The sequence below is a fragment of the Martes martes genome (genome assembly GCF_963455335.1).
Source record: "Martes martes genome assembly, chromosome: 4".
Lineage (NCBI taxonomy): Eukaryota > Metazoa > Chordata > Mammalia > Carnivora > Mustelidae > Martes > Martes martes.
This window is the reverse complement of record NC_137891.1, coordinates 113,393,383-113,412,600: the sequence shown is the minus strand read 5'-3', so window position 1 is coordinate 113,412,600 and position 19,218 is coordinate 113,393,383. Positions and strand designations below refer to the sequence as shown.

The 19,218-nt window shown below is 35.4% G+C and overlaps 1 protein-coding gene across 1 annotated transcript in view; it reads left to right on the top strand.

Moving 5' to 3' along the window:
- Positions 1 to 676: 676 nt before the first annotated feature.
- CCDC18 (coiled-coil domain containing 18) overlaps positions 677 to 19,218 on the top strand; it is a 105,710-nt gene continuing 87,168 nt past the window's right edge. The window contains exons 1-6 of the mRNA XM_080800905.1: positions 677 to 850; positions 1,939 to 2,117; positions 2,607 to 2,781; positions 4,914 to 5,072; positions 9,873 to 9,979; positions 11,594 to 11,722. Of these exons, the coding sequence (XP_080657031.1) occupies positions 1,984 to 2,117; positions 2,607 to 2,781; positions 4,914 to 5,072; positions 9,873 to 9,979; positions 11,594 to 11,722 (704 nt within the window). The 5' untranslated portion in view covers positions 677 to 850; positions 1,939 to 1,983. The remainder of the gene's footprint in view (positions 851 to 1,938; positions 2,118 to 2,606; positions 2,782 to 4,913; positions 5,073 to 9,872; positions 9,980 to 11,593; positions 11,723 to 19,218) is intronic.

Below are 19,218 nucleotides of genomic sequence, written 5' to 3'. Positions count from 1 at the left end.
TGAAAACAGGCCTACCTGGGGGAGTTTTGTTCCTTTCCCTCCCAGCACCCTCGGACGCGCTTCGCGTCTTCACCCTTGCTGCGGACGCTGCTCTGCAGGCTTTTATTTTACATGAGAAATCGGAGGAAGATGTCCTGTTTTACTCCGCTTCTTTCAGATGAACGTAGGATCAGTGCTGTCAAATTGAGAGTTCTTGGTAACAGGACCATACGCTATAAATCTATAACCCCCTTCCCAAATGAGGAATCTTTTTTCGACTACAGCCCATCCTTTACGTACAAGGTTTATAAAAATCACCTGTTTTTCAGTGCTGACAGGTGTGTGTGAGCGTAGAGCTACCGACGCGTTATTAGGACCAGTAGAGGATCTGGTCAGGGCCTGTAGGTAGCACGATACCCTTTTCCACGTATGTAAAGGCAGTGAAAATAGGCTTTTATAACCTACTATAAGTTGAAGGGAAGAAAGGTCTTCATTTGAAAGTAAATGGCTCAGCAGGAAAAAAAATTAAAAGCAAATGTATTCATTGGTATTTAAGAAGTGTTAGGGAATTGTTACATTAAGATACATAGAAGATGTTGGATGTAAAACCTGATTTAGTTGAAACTTAATATCGAATGACATTTTGGAATTTATCCAAGTTGTCTGTACTACCCTTTTTTCCTTCACCACCCTATAGATGATGTTGAAAAGACAAAGCAGTATGGGGTCCTGATCCACTGACTTTTGTATGGGAGAGTCTTCTCACCTAGGCAGAAGCAAATTTGTGCAAACGAAAGGGGAAAAAAGAAACATTTTCTCTGCTCTTAGATAGCATCTCATTTAAGTTCTTGCCACCGTTTCTTCCAAAAAGGTGAGGGTTTTCTTTTTAATCTTCCTTCTTACATCTGAGAAATTTTGTGTGGGGAATAAATTTGCTATTCTATTTTAGCTGGGTGAAGGGAGGGAAGGGCAGTTCAGCAATCTTTATTCACTGAACATACTGACCTTCTGTAAGTGCCTTACGGTCCTCAATATAATACATAAGACTCCTAACCTTTTGGAGCTTGAGATGTGGTCAGAATTCTAGAAGGGCGATGAAAGAGAGGTGCTACAATGACAAAGGTAAATGGGATCTGAAAGATGAATGTAATTTTAAGATGCAGAAAGATCTACAGTAGTAGAGATTTTAAAGCCTTAGTTTTTATTATATTAATATGTATTTTAATACATAATGATTGTATGTGTTAATTGTTAATAATAAAATGTGGCCTTTTATCACGATTTTTATGGATAAAGGTTATTTAGTAGAGAATTTCACAACTCTAGAGATACTCACTAGTTGAAGAAAGAAAAACTTTTCTTCATGTATTTCTGAGTTAACTTGCCAAATGTGATTTTAATCTCTATGAATGTGTGTGTTTTTTAAATTTTATAACCATTGTGAATGGGAGAAGGAGATAACCTTTATTTGGTAATAAATTGCCATTAAGAAAATATGAGTGACTATAATGATACCAATTTTGTCAGATTTCCAGAGATTGTAACTTGATTTTATAGGTTCAAACAGCTCATCTTGAAATTGATCTAAGAGTTAGAAATTACAGTGTGATATAATTAAAAGGTCTTTGGATCCTGATAACTTAGGTTCAGATCTTGTTTCCACCATTTACAGTTTATGTGACCTTAATCAAATTACTTAATTTACCTTATTTTTAGTTTGTTTTAACTTTAACATGGAATAACAATGTTTAATGTGCACTATTGTTAGAAAGATTAAATGTGCTTAGGAAAGGGGAACTATTGAACTTTCTATTTCCTTGGCTTTACACTGCAGAGAAATTCATTGTTACTGGGTTTTTGTTTTGTTTTAAATTACCATGAAAGATTGCACAACATTTGAGATAAATAGAAAAATAATGAGTTAAATTCTATTAATGTGAGAGTATTTTGACACCACAGATTCTTTCTGGCAAGGTACAAGAAATACACTTCTTTTTTTAAGAAATGGAATCTAGTTCATCAGAGTACTGTAATAAAGACAATGAAGAAGAAAGTTTGCTTGCAAATGTTGCTTCCTTAAGACATGAACTGAAGATAACAGAATGGAGTTTACAGAGTTTAGGGGAAGAGTTATCCAGGTACGTAAGTAAAATCACATATGCACTTCAGAATATGACTTTAATTTATGAATGTAAAATGTATTAAGTTCATTATTATATATTGTGTTTTAATAGAATAGGAAATAATCTATAATTTTTAATGTAATTTTTGGTTTAGGAAAGAAAACAAGTGTTAGAGAAGTTTTATACATTAAGTAAACACCTTTACTGTATTAGGGCTCAGAGTATAAAATATATGTTTTGGGCTTAATTAATCTTTTATTATTATGACTACTTTTTGAACCTTAAGTAATTCTAGCATAGAGTCTCTAAACTACACAGATTGTTTGTTAAAACTCATTACAATTTATTAAGAATTTTAGTTGAGACATTGCCTTAAGTTCATAACTGAATGTGATTTCCAGCACAACTTCAGGTGCTTTTCTTTCTGTTTTCTTATTTAATGTATAAAAATTTGGAGTGAATACTTAAATTAGGAACTAAAATGGATTTTTCTTTTTTCTCTAGTGTTAGTCCAAGTGAAAATTCTGATTACGCTTCTAATCTCTTAAGACCTGAAAAACTCATTCTGGAAGATCTTTCTCAGCCTAACCAGCTTGGACTTATGAATCACATACCTTACAAAAACGTTTGTAAAATGCCCACTGGCAGTACTGATTTTCCAAAAAAGCCAAGAGATAAGGTTATTGTTTTTAGACCTGTCTACTTAAAAGTAACTTTAGTTTCAGACCTGTTTTCTTAAAATACTTTTCCTTTGAGTTTTTTCTTTAAATGTCTGTTTATGTTTTCTGTAGTCCTTTACCATTGTGATTAAGACTCTTGAATTTAAATAATATGGTTCTTGTTGTGTACTAACAAGAAAGTAGTTGCTTTGGTGTATTACTGTATTTTTAGACTTCTATATTTATTTCCTTTTTGCAATTAAATGTTTTGTTTTCCCAAGTAAATGGTAACCCCTATGATTTTTGGCGCTATACATAATAGGAAATCAGTTATTTATTAAGTGGTTAAAATGTATTTTGTATATTTAGCCTGGGTTGACAAATTGGAGGGGAAAATATTGGTAATGCCTATTAAAGACAGAGAGCTAATCTCTTTAACATGGAAAGAGCTTCTAGGAAGAAGATGAACAACCCAATAGAAAAATGAACAAAAGACATGTATGAAAAAGGAAATTAAAATGACCTTCAAATAAGTAAAAAGGTGTTCAGTCTCATTCATAATAAGAGAAATTCACAGTGAAACTATACTTAGGTACCAGTTCATACCTATCTGATATTTGACACTATATTTTGCTGGTAATGTTAGGAGGAGATAAGCATTCTCATACATTGCTGGTAGCAGTGCAGAATGATACAGCCCCTTATGGAGGGGCATTTGGTAATGTTTCCCCAAATCACAAATGCACTTACCCTTGACTTGAGAATCCCACTTGTAGAAAGATACATGACAGGTATGCCTGCATAAGTACAAAAGGAGGCTTTGTCGTAACAGATTAGAAATACCTCAAGTGCCTATCACAGGGGATTGGTTGAATAAATACGCAGTGGAAACTGCAGCTAAGGTGGGGAGATGAAAGGAGTTTCTAACTATCTTGACTATGGAGAGATTGGCAGGATATAATTTTAAAAAATGCAAGGTACAGAATGACATATATAGAATGCTAGTTTTTGCATTACTCACTGTGAGAGTGGGTAATTTGTATTGCTTGCAGATGAAGGTGGAAACATGAGAAGATTGTGTTTAAGACCATAACTTAGCTTTCTTATATAGGCAGTTCCCCATTTTTTTTTTTTTTTTTAGGATTTTATTTTTTACTTGAGATAGAGAAAGCACGAGTAGGGGGAGGGGCAGACTCCCTGCTAATCAGGGAGCCCAGTGCGGGTCTCTATCCCAAGACCCTGAGATCGTGACCTGAGCTGTAGGCAGACACTCAGTCACCCAAGCCACCTAGATGCCTCAGTTCCCTAATGTTTTTTCTGTATGATTGGTGTTATACAAAAATTTATAAATAAGAAACTTAAAGGGGTGTTTGGGTGGCTCTTTTAGTTAAGCATCTGACTTCCACTGAGGTCATGATCTCAGAGTCGGATAGAGCCTCATGAGCCTCACGTTGAGCTCTGCTTCTCCCCCATCCCTCTTTCTCGTCCTCTCCCACTGCTTGGGCTTGCTCTGTCCCCCTCTCACACACTCAAATAATTAATCCTGAAAAAAAAAACTTGTTAAATGTTACCTACTAAAAATGGGAATGAAGCTTCTGTGTATACTTTTTATATAGTTTTGACTTTTGAATTGCATATTACTTTTTTAAGAATTAAATCATGTCTTAAAAACCTCAACCCTCATGAAAATAAAAAGAATTTATTATAAAATATATATTCAGATGTATAACAAAAATGTGTATAAAGAATTTATTATCCATTTTGTTGTTGATGGTCATTTGGATTCTTTCCATTTATTATCTCTTATGGACAAGGTAGGTATGAATAATTCTTATATTTTCAGGTGTAAAAGTTTTAGGTTTATACCCAGGACTAATATTGTTGAGTGTTAGCGTCTTCAACTTTACTGGATAATACCAAGAACTTTCCCAAATTGTACCCTTGTTTTTTAAGCTGTGCTTATTTATGTCCATATCCACCAGCCATAGAGGAGAGAGCTGATTGTCCCACACAGCCTCACCAGCACTCACTAAATATCTGAACTCATTTTCTGTGTTACTTAGTCATTTTACTGACAGTTGTTCATCATTTTCCATTACCTAAAAGGCTTAATGAAAGAATCCAAAATAGCTTGCTCTTTTTAATTTTTCAGATGTCTTTTTCATCTGCCCCCATGGACCAGGAGATCAGAAATCTTCGAGAGAAACTTAACAAACTCAGGCAGCAGAATGCTTGTTTGGTCTCACAGAATCATTCTTTAATGACTAAAATGGAATCTGTCCACTTTGAATTAACACAGTCAAGAGCAAAAGTATGTTTTTTGAAGTGGTGACTATGGCAATGGAAAGTACTTTGAATCATTTTAAGATTTAGAATTGGAAAAAATAGTCCATGTATTGCCTTAATGTGTTACATATAATAAATTTTATAATGATAATGTAGGATCAACATCCTACATTATGTTATGGAATCTAATTTACGTGAGTTTAATATCTGCAAATGATTTAGGAGAAATTGTATACTGTGTGTATTTACATAAGTCAAGGCTTCTTAAAATCTTAAGATTACCAATTTATGTGGTTTTCTTTTTATAGAGAAAATACAGCTTACTTATCTTCCTTTTTAAACTAATACATTCCCGTTGTTGAAAACTTTGAAAATAGAAAAGGGGAGAAAGATCACCCAGTTTCCACCAATGAGAAACTACTTTATTGGTTTATTACATAGTTAAATCCAGACTGTTCAAATAGTTTTCTTTTTTCCGGTGTTTTTTAACTTCGTGCATAGTCTGAGCATTTTCTTTTTTTAAGATTTTATTTATTTATTTGACATAGCAAGAGAGATCACAAGTAGGCAGAGAGAGAGGGGGAAGCAGGCTCCCCGCTGAGCAGAGAGCCCGATGCGGGTCTCAGTCCCACGACCCTCAGATCATGACCTGAGCCAAAGGCAGAGGCTTAAACTTCTGAGCCACCCAGGCAACCCTGAGCATTTTCTGATGGATAGTCCAAGCATTTTCTGATATATTTACTCAGCTTCTCCACTGATCACGTTTTTAATCGTAGCATTGTTTCCTTATGTGATTATGCCATAATTTAATTAATAACTCTCCTTTTAAGTGGCCATTTTTTTTTAAGTAATCTCTACACCTAAATTTGGCCTTGACCTCATGACTCCAAGTTGAAGAGTTGCATGCTCTACAGACAGCCAGCCAGGCGCCCCTAATGGTTTCCTATTTTTTGCTGTATGATTATAATTATTCAAAAAATTAGAAACCAAAATGTCCAATAATAGAGGGATGGTAAATTATGATATATCCATGTAAGGGATTGCTACAAAGCCTTTTTTTTTTTTTAAGGTTAAATAAATCAATTCTAAGATCCAAAGTTAATAATATATGAAAAGGCACCTAGAACCTGCATAAAGTATTCAAAAACTCTTACCTAATATATTGAGTAGTAGAGGAACATTACAGAGCAACACACATAGGCAGGGAGATCCCAGTTTTGCTTTTTATTAAAAGAGGAATTGTGTCTGTATGTTCGTGTCTATGTATATAGGTATATATAACATATATAAGAATAGAAAGACTGCGCTCCACACTGTTGATAATTTTTTTTTAAAGATTTTATTTATTTATTTGACAGACAGAGATCACACGTAGGCAGAGAGGCAGGCAGAGAGAGAGAGAGGAAGAGAAGCAGGCCTCCTGCTGAGCAGAGAGCCCGATGTGGGGCTCGATCCCAGGACCCTAGGATCATGACCTGAGCCAAAAGCAGAGGCTTTAACCGACTGAGCCACCCAGGCACCCCTACATTGTTGATAATTTTGAGAGGGATTGGAATGTCTTGTGGAGAGACTTTCACTACTTTTATATTTGTATTGTTTTAAGTAGTAGGATTATGGGAGATCCTTATTTTTCTTTTGCGTGTTTTGTTTTTATTTTTTTTATTTTTATTTTTTTTAAAAGATTTTATTTATTTCTTTGACAGACAGAGATCACAAGTAGGCAGAGAGGCAGGCAGAGAGATCATGACCTGAGCCGAAGGCAGAGGCTTAACCCACTGAGCCACCCAGGCGCCCCATCATGTTTTATTTTTTTAACTCAATTTTATTTTTACTTTTCAAAGATTTCTATTTATTTATTTGACAGAGAGATAGAGAGCACTGGTAGGCAGAGCGGCAGGCAGAGGGAGAGGGAAAAGCAGGCTGTTTGCTGAGGAGGGAGCCCAATGCGGGGTTCGATCCCAGAATCCTGGGATCAGGACCTGAGCCCAAGGCAGACACTTAACCTGACTGAGCCACCTCTTTTGTATATTTTAAACAAAAAGTGCTATTGGAGATAATTCCAGCCTCAGAAGAAAACAAATACTCCAATGAACAAGAAACTTTTTTGTATTTGGGATTATTTCTAGGATAGAATTTTAGAATAACCAAATTACAGGGAAATTTTTCAAGATTTATTGTACTCTGTATTCAGTATTATGCTGAGGTTGTTTTTTTTTTAACATTTTATTTTTTTGAGGGTAAGTATTTTGTTTTTCTTGATTTCTCACAAGGTTACCTTTTCAGTATGTTTGTTTGCTATGTAATTTGTTCACTTTTTTTTTTTTTTTTAAGATTTTATTTACTTACTTGACAGACAGAGATTACAAGTAGGCAGAGAGGCAGGCAGAGAGAGAGAGGAGGAAGCAGGCTCCCTGCTGATCAGAGAGCCCGATGCGGGGCTCGATCCCAGGACCCTGGGATCATGACCTGAGCCGAAGGCAGAGGCTTAACCCACTGAGCCACCCAGGCGCCCCTTGTTCACCTTTTTTGTTTATTAATTGTTTTAACTTTTCTACCAACTATAGATTTTTTCTTAAGTCAAGAAGCTTAATTATTTAAAGGCAAAGGGATATTAAGAGAATTTTACTAATAACTACCAAACTAATTATAGCATTTTGTTCCTTTCTTTCAGTATGTAGACACACCAGTGGTTATTTATTGTAGGTAGTAGGAGAACTATTTATATTTTACTTACCATGTCAGCAATTTCTACATTGCCTAACAAAATATTTTTTAGGGAGACTCCCTTTCCTAGGGCAGGTCTCAGCTTTTGCTGTTGCATATATACCACTATTGGAAATCTTGGGCTGAAATTCCTCATTGTGTCAACCAGTATATTCATAAATTATCTTTTCCAACGTTTGTTACACTTTTGGAGCCAGGCATCCTGCTCTTCCCAAGCTTATTGCCCTTTAGGCCTGCTGTCCGACTGCTCTCCTGAGACTCGTCTTTGATATTCTAGGTTGGATCTACAGTCCCTGGATCCTGTGTCTTCTTCTTTTCTTGGTTTAGTCTTTCTTTAGTGGAACATATTTTTCTAGTTACCCCCCCTCCATTGCATGTCTGAAATGTCCTAATTTCTCCCCTACATTTGATTTTAGATTGAAAATTATTTTGCCCCAGGATTTCTAGGGCATTGCTTACTTGTCTTCTATCTTCTGCTGCTTCTCTGAAAAGTCCAATGCCATTGTGAATCAGTTTTCTTAGCATGTAATTTTTTTCCATTTGTTTTTCCTTTTATGGTAGTTTTAAGTATATGTGCTGCTGAAGTGAGCACATTATGGTAGTTTTAAGGATCTTCCTTCTTTCCTTGGTGTTTCAAAATTTCAGAATGACATGTCTTTGAGTAGACCTTCTGTTCAGTGAGGACCCTTTCAGGCTGAAATCTTGTGTTCTTTCATCCTGGAAATTTTTCTTGTGCAATCTCTTCAGTAATATTCTTCCCTCTGTTTTCTTCTATTTTTCCTGTTAGGTGATCACCTCTACTGGCCCTCTAACTCTTTCAACCTTATAATTTATGAAGTTTTTTTTCCCTCATGTTTTCTATCTCCTTATCTTCCTGTGATACTTAAGAGATTTCTCAAAAGTATCATCCACCTGTGAATGATAATGAATCATATTTTAGCCGTCATATTTTTTCATTTTCCAGAGCTTTTCCATATTTTCTAATTCTTTGCTTTGTATTGAATAATATCCTGATGCATCCTCACTTAGCTTTCTGCAGATTTAACGATGTGTGTGTGTGTGTGTGTGTTCATACTTGCCTTGCTTGCTGCCAGTTGCCTCTTTGTTTTGGCCTCTGACTTATATGTTAGAAATGTTTTTGCAGATGTTAGTGTTTTAGCTTTTTATATTTAAGAGAAAGGCACTTAAATTCTGTTTAGAAGCTCTGTGTATGAAGGTGAAGTTTGTTGCCCACTGAGCTTTACATGTTGCTGATACCTGGGGAGATGGCTCTTTTGTAGGGAGATACCTTAGCTCTTTCATCCAATGTCAGTATGTGAAGTCTTTTTCTTTGAAGCTGTTGAATTTCTCCAGCAAAGAACCTTTGATTTCCCACTTGTGGGATAGCCCTAAATCAGATGAAGTAAGTAGTTGGAAACTGACCTTTTTATATTAATCAATTTGTTTGTTTATAAATACTTCATCCCTGCTCATCATTCTACATAGTTTCCCAGAGTTCTAAACCTTTCCTGTTCAGTTTCTCCAGATAATAAATTTTCTCTCTCTTCCTGATAGGCCATCATTTGACTGTTGGTTTTTTAAGAATGGGAAAAGGAGTGTTGACTTACCAACAGAGATTTTGAGCTGTACTCCAGGTTTTCTTTCCTGGACCTATGCTTTTCTGTATTTTCTAGGTTTTCTCTAGTAAGCATGTATTCTAAAGGTAGGTCTTAAATTGTAAAAAGATTCAATAGGTTTTTTTTTTGTTTACTTTTTTATGATTTGATCTTTTATATTTAATTTTCTGATTTATGTGAAATTTATCTTTTTGGATGTTGTCAGTAGAGATTCTCTACCCCCGCCCCCCAAATAGCTAATCAGTTATCTTGGAATATTAAGTTGAAGGTAATGGCAAGAACTTACATGCTGACACTGGTTTGTGATGATGATATATCCATGTAAATGTTGATCACAAGAATAGATAGGGTGAGGTTCACATTGACCAGTGATTAGGGAGTTATATTCGACACCCTCATCAGACAGATAAAGAAACAAAAGACCAATTAGATTAATTTATCTTCTGACATGAAGTGCTCTAAAAGTTATTTTTTTGTTGTTTTAGGTTTCTATGCTTGAATCTGTTCAACAACAGGCAGCCAATGTGCCAATCTTAGAAGAACAGATTATAAATTTAGAAGCAGAAGTTTCAGCCCAAGATAAAGTTTTGAGGTAAGTATACTTTTTATGGCTTTAAAATTTTTATTTCTTCTGCTTTTTGGTATATCTTGTGAAATCTGAACCCCAATAAATCTGTAGTGTCCTGTAGACTGTCTTAGAACTTAAGGAATCTGTTCTACAATCCATCATACCTCCTCTTGGCTCCAGGATGCATGATGTTTAAGGGGGCTAAAAAAGACTAAATCTTAGCTGAGATGCTTATTTACATGCTTTTATTGAAAATGAACTCGTTCATTTCTTGCCTCACATAGTAGTACATACTGGTGCTTCAGTGGGAGGTCAAGAAATAAAATAGAAGGAATCAGGCACCTTATAATTTATCCCCTTCTTCTGCTTTGAATAAAATGAGAAGTATATGTGTACTAAATAGCCCATTACTTCATTTTGATGATTCTCAAAGTGTAGTTCTGGGACCAGCAATATTAGCATCTTCTAGGAACTTATTAAAATTGTAGGTCTCAGGGGCACCTGACTGGCACAGTCAGTTGAGCATCCAACTCTTGGTTTGGCTCAAGGTCGTGATTTTGGTTGTTAGTTTGAGCCCTGTGTCAGAATTTCTGCTTGAGATTTTCCCTCTCCCCCATCTTCCTCTCTCTAAGATAGATAGATAGATAGATAGATAAATAAATAAATAAATAAATCTTTCTAAAAAATTGTAGATTTCAGGTTTCAGATTTACTGAATTACAAATTCTAAGAGATGAGACCCAGCAGTCTGTGTTTGAATAAATCCTGCAAGTCATTCTCATGTACCCTAAAGTAATTTTTCATTACCATCAGAGTCTTGTAATTTCTTTGTATTACATGTTATTTTCATTTTATTCCTAGGTATTTTATATTTTTGGTTGTTGTGAATTTGTTCATGTTCTGTTCATTGATGGTATATAGGAAGGCTGTTGCTTTTTGTATAATATAATTATTTTGTAATTAGAACTATTTGTCATAATCTTTTATTCTAATAATTTATCATTTTGAGTCTCTTGGATTTTCCAGGCAGCTAATGATAGTATCAGCAAAAGAAAAAATATTGTTTTTTCAAAATTTATACTTACTATTTTTCATTTTTCTTTTTGTAACTGTTAGAGAAATCATTGGATATAGTGGTGATAATAGTCATTCTTACCTAGTTTCTGAACTATATGGTTATGCTTCTAGTATCTTACTATGAAATAGGATATAAGCTGTTATTTCAGATATATGTATTATTTCATTCCTTATAAAGATTCTTAGTAGACAGATGATGAATTTTGTCTATCTCTTATTAAGTAATGGTTTCTCTTACCTCAGTGATTTAAAATGATAGAATTCCTAATATTGAGCTATTCTTGCATAGGTGGAATAATCTCTTTAATAGCCTTTAAAAATATCCTTTATTGGGACGTCTGGGTGGCTCAGTTAGTTGAGCATTGGGCTCTTGGTTTCTGCTCAGGTCATGACCTCATGGGTCGTGAGATGAACACCACCCCCAACCCCTGTCTGGCTCTGCAGGGAGTCTGCGTGAAGGTTCTCTCCCTCTGCCCATCCCCCCACTTGCACACACATGCATGTACACACTGTCTCTCAGTAAATAAATCTTTAAAATATATATATATCCTTTATTTAATAGGGAGGCTGAAGATAAATTAGAGCAGAGCCAGAAAATGGTGATTGAAAAGGAGCAGAGTTTGCAGAAGTCCCAAGAAGAATGTATAAAGTTAAAGGTGGACTTACTTGAACAAAGTAAACAAGGAAAGAGGTATGTGTTTTCAAAGCAAATTTTAAAACAAATTGTTTTTATAGAAGGAAAAAGAATATATTACCTATTTAAAATCATAGCTAATTTTTTTTTTTTAAGATTTTATCTATCTATTTGACACACAGAGATCACAAGTAGTCAGAGAAGTAGGCAGAGAGGAGTCGGGGGGTGGGGGAAGCAGGCTACCCTGCTGAGCAGAGAGCCCAATGTGGGGCTCGATCCCAGCACCCTGAGATCATGACCTGAGCCGAAGGCAGAGGCTTAACCCACTGAGCCACCCAGGCGCCCCATAAAATCATAGCTAATTTTTAAAGTGAAAAAATTTAAGTAACCTGGTGGTAGGATAATTTAATGTTCTTTTTGTCTATTAAGTTTTTTTTTCATTTTCTATTAAAAATTTCATATTACTGGCATTCTGTATTGGGATTAGAAACCTGATAATGATAGTGTATTGATATTTACTTATTTCTGAAATTAAGTTTTATGACCTACATAAAATTCATGAGGAAGTGTAGTTGGGTCTTCCTTTAAGAATACATAAGTAATGCAGAAGTATTTATTTTATATAAAACACGTTTTAGGGTAAAGTTTCGTAAGTAGCCTTGACTAAGGAACCGTTAACTGTGACTGTCAATTAACTTTTAAACGAATAAAGACTTAAATTTTTTTATTTAATAATATTTTCTAATATCATTATATAATTATAGCAGTTTTACACAGAGTAAAGTGATAATCTGCATTTTGATCTTCAAAAACATTTTTTTTTTCTTGGGGCTCCTGGGTGGCTTAGTCACTTAGGCATCTGACTCTTGGTTTCAGGTCAGGTCATGATCTCAGGGTCATAAGATCAAGCCCCTTGTTCAGTTCCATGCTCAGGAGGGACCTGCTTGAGATTCTCTCTATCCCTCTCCCTCTGTCCCTTCCCCACTCACATGCTTGCACACTCACTCTCTCTCAAATAAAAAAAAAAAATAAAATCTTTAAAAAGCTTTTTTTTCTTTTTCAAGTTTTTATTTAAATTCCAGTTAGTTAACATACAGTGTAATATTAGCTTCAGGTGTAGAATTTAGTGATTCATGACTTACATACAATACCCATTGCTCATCACAAGTGCCCCCCTAAATACCCATCACCTATTTAACCCGTCCCCTACCCACCTCCCCTACATCAACCCTCAGTTTGTTCTCGGTAGTTAAGAGTCTGTTTTATGGTTTGCCCCCCACCCACCCATGTTCATCTGTTTTGTTGCTTAAATTCCACATATGAGTGAAATCATATGGTATTTGTCTTTTTGTGAGTGACTTATTTCGTCTGGAGTAATACTGTCTAACTCCATCCACGTCATTGCAAGTGGCAAGATTTCATTCTTTTTGATGACTAAATAATATTCCATTATATATACATACTGCATCTTCTTTATCATTTTTCAGTTGATGGACATTTGGGATTTTCCCATTATTTGACTATTGTAGATAATGCTGCTGTAAACATTAGGGTGCACGTATCTCTTCAAATCAATATTTTTGTATCCTTTGGGTAAATAGCTAGTAGTGCAATTGCTGGATCATAGGAAAGTTTTATTTTTTAACTTCTTTTTTTATTTAAAGTAGACTCCATGCCTAGTGTGGAGCCCAGCACAGAGCTTGAATTTACAACCCTGAGATCAAGACCTGAGGTGAGATCACGACTCAGATGCTTAACTGACTGAGCCACCCAGGTGCCTCTATTTTTAACTTTTTGAGGCACCTCCATACTGTTTCCAGAGTGACTGCATCAGTTGGCAAAGTTGTGGAGAAAGGGGAACCCTCTTACACTGTTGGTGGGAATGCAAAAAATTTTTTATTTTCAAAAAAGCTATACCATGATAAAATAAGGTTTTGAAGAAAGTTTTTTTTTAAGAAAGTATTTTTTGAAAAGTTGTCATAAATAAGTTAAATATTTGTTTGCATGTGCATTTAAACTTCTAAAAACCACTTGAAATCTTTAAGTCATTTTTCATTAAAATAAGCTTGGAAGAACATTTTCCTGCAGTATTTGTTTAGTATAGTTCAAGTTTCAGTATATATTTGGATGGCACTATTACTTTATGGAAATATTTAGGTTTTGGAGTCAACCAGATTTTATTTCTCAGTGACTCTGTTATCTTGGGCAAACTGTCTGACCTTCATGAGCTTTAGTTTGTTCATCTGTTAAATCAAGATGATAGTATATCTATGTGAGGATTAAATGAGAAAAAGAAATGTAAGATGCTTCTTAATAAACACTAACAAATGTGGCTATTCTAAGTGTAAACTGTGGGGTTAAGCATTCTGAAATTAAGACATATTCAGATAAATTTTTACTTATTCAGATAAACATTTTGTATATGGTTATTTGAAATAGTGAAATGATAATACACAAAGACTAGCTTCATAATATAGCTAAGAAAAAATACAGAGGAAGAGTGACTGGTTATCTCTGTAAAACTTAAATAAGAGATAATTTTTATGGAAGGGTGTTGACTTTGTTTTCATACATTCTGGACAAGGCATAGAAGTATGAAAGCATCACTGCTGAGAACACTAGGGAGTTTTTTGTACTTATAAATGGATAAGTGTAGTAGGAAATGAGGCAAGAAATTGTTAGGCCGAAGTATTTGTATTTTAATCTGGAGAGCACATATAGGCAATTGAGATTTTTAGGTAGAGATGTGACACCTAAATTTTTGAGAGCTTTTTGAAACTCCGTCCATCTAAAATGGATGTTGGCATTCTAAAATTGAAATCTATGCAAAGACATGAAGATTAATCGTAATCTTAATGGGTTAGAAAACTAGTGTAAAGGAAAAGATTGTTTAGCTTTATGCTGTTTATAAGAGACATACCCAAAATATAAGGACACAGAAAAATTGAAAGCAAAGGAATTAGAAGAAATATTTTAGGCAAGTAGTCACTAAAACAAAGTAGATATAGCTATATCAATATCACACAAAATAGATTTAAGTGCAACAAGCATACTAGAGTTAAAATTACTCTTATAGGGATGCCTGGGTGGCTCAGTTGGTTAACTGTCTGACTCTTGATTTCTGTTCAGGTCATGATCTCATGGTTGTGAGATCCAGGCCTGTGTCAGGCTCTGTGCTGGGTGTGGAGCCTGCTTAAGATTCTTTCTCCCCCTCTCCCTCTGCTCCTCTCCCTGCCCCAAACCTCTTCCCCCCCTCTCAAACAAACAAACAAACAAACAAAAAGGCTCTTATATAATGTTTAAATAACCCTTAAGCAGAAGCCCTAAAGATTCTGAACTTGTGTGAATCTAATAGTAAAATTTCAAATAAAATGAACAAATCTGTAATCATACAGGGAACATTTTTACACATTTGCTAGGAATTGTTAGGTGAGTAACAAGAAAGCTAGAAGTTGAAGAGTTCAATGACAATTAACAATCTTGATCTCATGTGTATATATGGAAACCTATACCCAACAATTTGAAAATTCACATTCTTTTAAGCACTTCTAGAACATTTATAATCTCTCACCTCACTGTACCAGAAGTATGAGTTTCAACAAACACCAAAAGATTGATATGTTTTATGTATTGCCTTCTCAGACTGTTGTACAATTAAATTAGAATGTAATCCCCCCAAATCATGTATGTTTGGAAATTTAAAGCCGGCCTTCTTGATACTTATGGAGCATTGAAGAAATTAGATAAAGATTAGAAAGCTCTTAAGAGGAGTGATATAAAAAAAATAATGACAGCTCTTGGGCTGCAGCCAAAGATACTCTTTTATGATGATGATGATGATGATGATGATGATGTTGATGTTGTTGTTGTTGTTGTTGTTGTTCAGTTAGCCAGCATATAGTACATTTGATGTAGTGGTCAATGATTCATTAGTTGTGTATAACACACACACACCCAGTGCTCATCATCACACGTGCCCTCCTTAGTACCCATACCCTCCCTTCTATAACCCTCAGTTTGGTTCCTGGAGTCCAGAGTCTCTCATGGTTTGTCTCCCTCTCTGATTTCTTCCCATTCAGTTTTCCCTCCCTTCCCTTATGATCCCCTGCACTATTAATGTTCCACATATGAGTGAAATCATATGATAATTGCCTTTCTCTGCTTGACTTATTTCACTCAGCGTAATCCCCTCCAGTTCCATCCATGTCAATGCAAATGATGGTATTCAGCCTTTCTAATGGCTGAGTAATAGTCCATTGTATATGTGAACCACATCTTCTTTATCCATTTATCTGTTGAAGGGCATCTTGGTTCCTTCCACAGTTTGTCTATTGTGAACATTGCTGCTATGAACACTGGAGGTGCATGTACCCCTTCTTTTCACTATGTCCGTATAGCCAAGTAAATTCTTAGAGGAAAATTTTTAGCCTCCTATGTGTATGTTAAGTTAATATATGAGTGAGAATGAATGAGTTAAAACATCCAATTTATATAGTCAAAAAAAGGACAGTAGAAGAAAGAGCATCACAACAAAAATAAATATAGAAGTATTGAAATAATAAAGGATGAAATGGTGGAATAGAAAACAATAGAATCACAAAAACCTAAATCTGGTTCTTTTCATAATGACCAAACTAATGGGTACCAGATAAGATTAATCAAGGAGACAAGGCACAAAAGCAATACTGGGATTGAAAGGGAACTTCTAAATTACAGATTTAGCAATGATTTAAGAAATAAGACAAAATACTATGAACCATTGTAGTATGATAAATATGAAAACTTAGACTGAATAAATGACTTTTTAACAAAATATAATTTAACAGAATTTAAGAATAAATTGAAAACGTGAATAGATATATAGCCATTACAGATATTAAATCAATAGTTAAAAATTTGCCTACAGGAAAGTAAACCAAAGAAAACAATGGTGATGACAAAAGTAAACAGGCCCATTATGGCCCACAATTGGCTAAAATGAAAATGACTCACAATATCAAGTTTTGGCAAAGTTGTGGAGCCCTTGGAATTCTGATATATTTCTAGTAGGAGTGTAAATTGGTAGAAACACTTGAAAAACTTCGCCATTATGTGCTAAAGTTTACATAAATCACCCTATTACCTGCCATTCACTGCAACAGAAGTGAATGCCTGTATCTATCAAAGGATAGGTGCAAGAATGTTCAAAGTAGCTTCCTTCGTAATTGCTAATGTTAATCAACGATAGAATCAGTTGTGTTATAAATTATTGCATATATGCATCCGTGAAGAAAAGCAACTATAGCTATTTAACAACATGAATGGATATCACAGATACAATGTTAAGCAGAAGAAGCCAGATGCAAAAGAATATAGTGCAGTTCCATAAGAAATCAAGAATAGGCAAAATTAATGTATGATGTTAAAAGTCCAAATAGTGCTTACCTATTGGGGTAAAGAATATCGATCAAGCACATGCACAAGGGAGCCTTTTGGGTGCTTGAAACATTCTGTATTTGATCTGGATAGTAGTTGTGTGGATGTATACATATACAGAAATTCACTCACTTAAGACTTCTGCACTTTACTGTAATTTTTTACAGTAAAAATTTAAAATGAAAACTTAAAAAATCTTTAGAAAATATGTACAGTTTTAATATTTTAAAATATGCTCAGGATTTGTTTTAATCAGGTATGGCAGACATGGAAATGAATGACATGAAAAAGGAAATTATTATACTGACAAATCCATAGAAACAGGAGATATGACAGGCTATCCAGGGGGCCGTGGAGGGAAGCATCAGGGTTTGTCAGGAGGCAGAGAGAGTTGGGAGAAAAATATGAGCAGGAGATGTTATTGTGGTGTCTGTGAGAAGGAACAATTAAGGCAGGGTCAGCAGGTTTGGGTTTGGTAGTATAAATAATCTCAATGGACTGAGTGTAAGACTGTCCTGAGTTGTCTAGTACCTGGTCCTGAGGTAATTAGGACAGGGGATTATTGGCCTTGAGTGTAAGAGCCAAAGACCGGAGTGAGGAACCGGCTCTGGGTTGATTAGTTCGTTTATGAAAGGTAAACTTCCAGGTGAGTAATTTACTATCTTTAAGAATTGGCTAACCCTGGGAGGGCCAGTCTTCCTAGGATCCGTAAGTCCTCACATATCAAAATATCAGAATAGAAGGACATACTTAATCTGATAGAGAAAGTTATAAAATGTTACTGAAAATCTGAAGAAAGACCTAACTATTGAAGTATATATCAGGGATTGCTTTGACAGCACATACTAAAATAAAACTATATATACTATTTTTTCTGGAAGGGAGCCTAATATAAAATTGTCAGTTTTTCCCAAAATAATTGATACATTCAATACAATTCCAATCAGTATCCCAAAAGATTTTTGGTAAACTGTATTGAATTGACCCTGAATATCATATGTAAGAGCAAAGGTCTAAGAATAAGGGAGGCAATTTTGAAGCTATAGACCAAAGTGGAGGTCATACCTGTAGATAACAGAACTTCTGAAGTTATATAAATTAAATTAATGTGTTGTTGGCATAGGAATAACACCACCCTCCCCCCCCCCCCCGGCCAAAAAATTGATTGTATAGAACAGACCCTCTTTAGCAAACAGACACACAAGGGAAACTTGGTATGTAACAGGTGGCATTACAAATCAGGGGAAAGATCCGAAGAATCAGTAAGTTAAGGTGCTGGACAGACTGACGTTGTGTGTTTCATATGTGGTAGAGTGGAAAGAAAACAATGTCACTTATGTAGTGTGCTCCCAAGAATGAATAGCCTGCATATACTCATGAGGAAACAGGCAAGGCTAAGCAGATGTTTACCAGCATGCATTCAATGATTTACTGGATTTCTCACTTGGTACACATCAGCTGTTTAGAGAATGTGAGAGAACCCTGGTCTGATGTGTTTCTCTCATGGTGAAGCACAAAGCTTGAGAAATAGTAGGTAGTTGTGAAAAGAGAGGGAAGCAGGATGAGAAAAACATGTTGTAATGATAATCTACTTCCAAATAGCTTGAGTGGCTGCTGCACATTTTTTTTTTTTAAGATTTTATTTATTTCACAGAGAGAGAGAGAGAGAGAGAGAGATCACAAGTAGGCAGGCAGAGAGAGAGGGGGAAGCAGGCTCCCTGCTGAGCAGAGAGCCCGATGGGGCTTGATCCCAGGACCCTGAGATCATGACCTGAGCCGAAGGCAGAGGCCCAACCCCCTGAGCCACCCAGGTGCCCCTGGCTGCTGCACATTTATGCCAGCTTTGGTCATAGGTCATTTAACTTTATACTTGATCACATTAGGAAGTAAAAGAAGGTAGAATCATTGAATCCAGGGCTTCACAGTAAACAGAATTGACCACCAGCTTCTGGCAGTTGAAGATCTCATCTTGTGTGACTCTTCAATGGCGATGTCCTTATAGACCTTTGAGTAACCTCTGTGTGCGTGTGTGTGTGTGAGAAAGGTTTTTTTCTACTTATTAAACAGTCTTATTAAAATGTCTTATTTGACATTTAATTTTGTGTCAGTAGTCCATGTACGCTGGTGGTTGAGAGCAA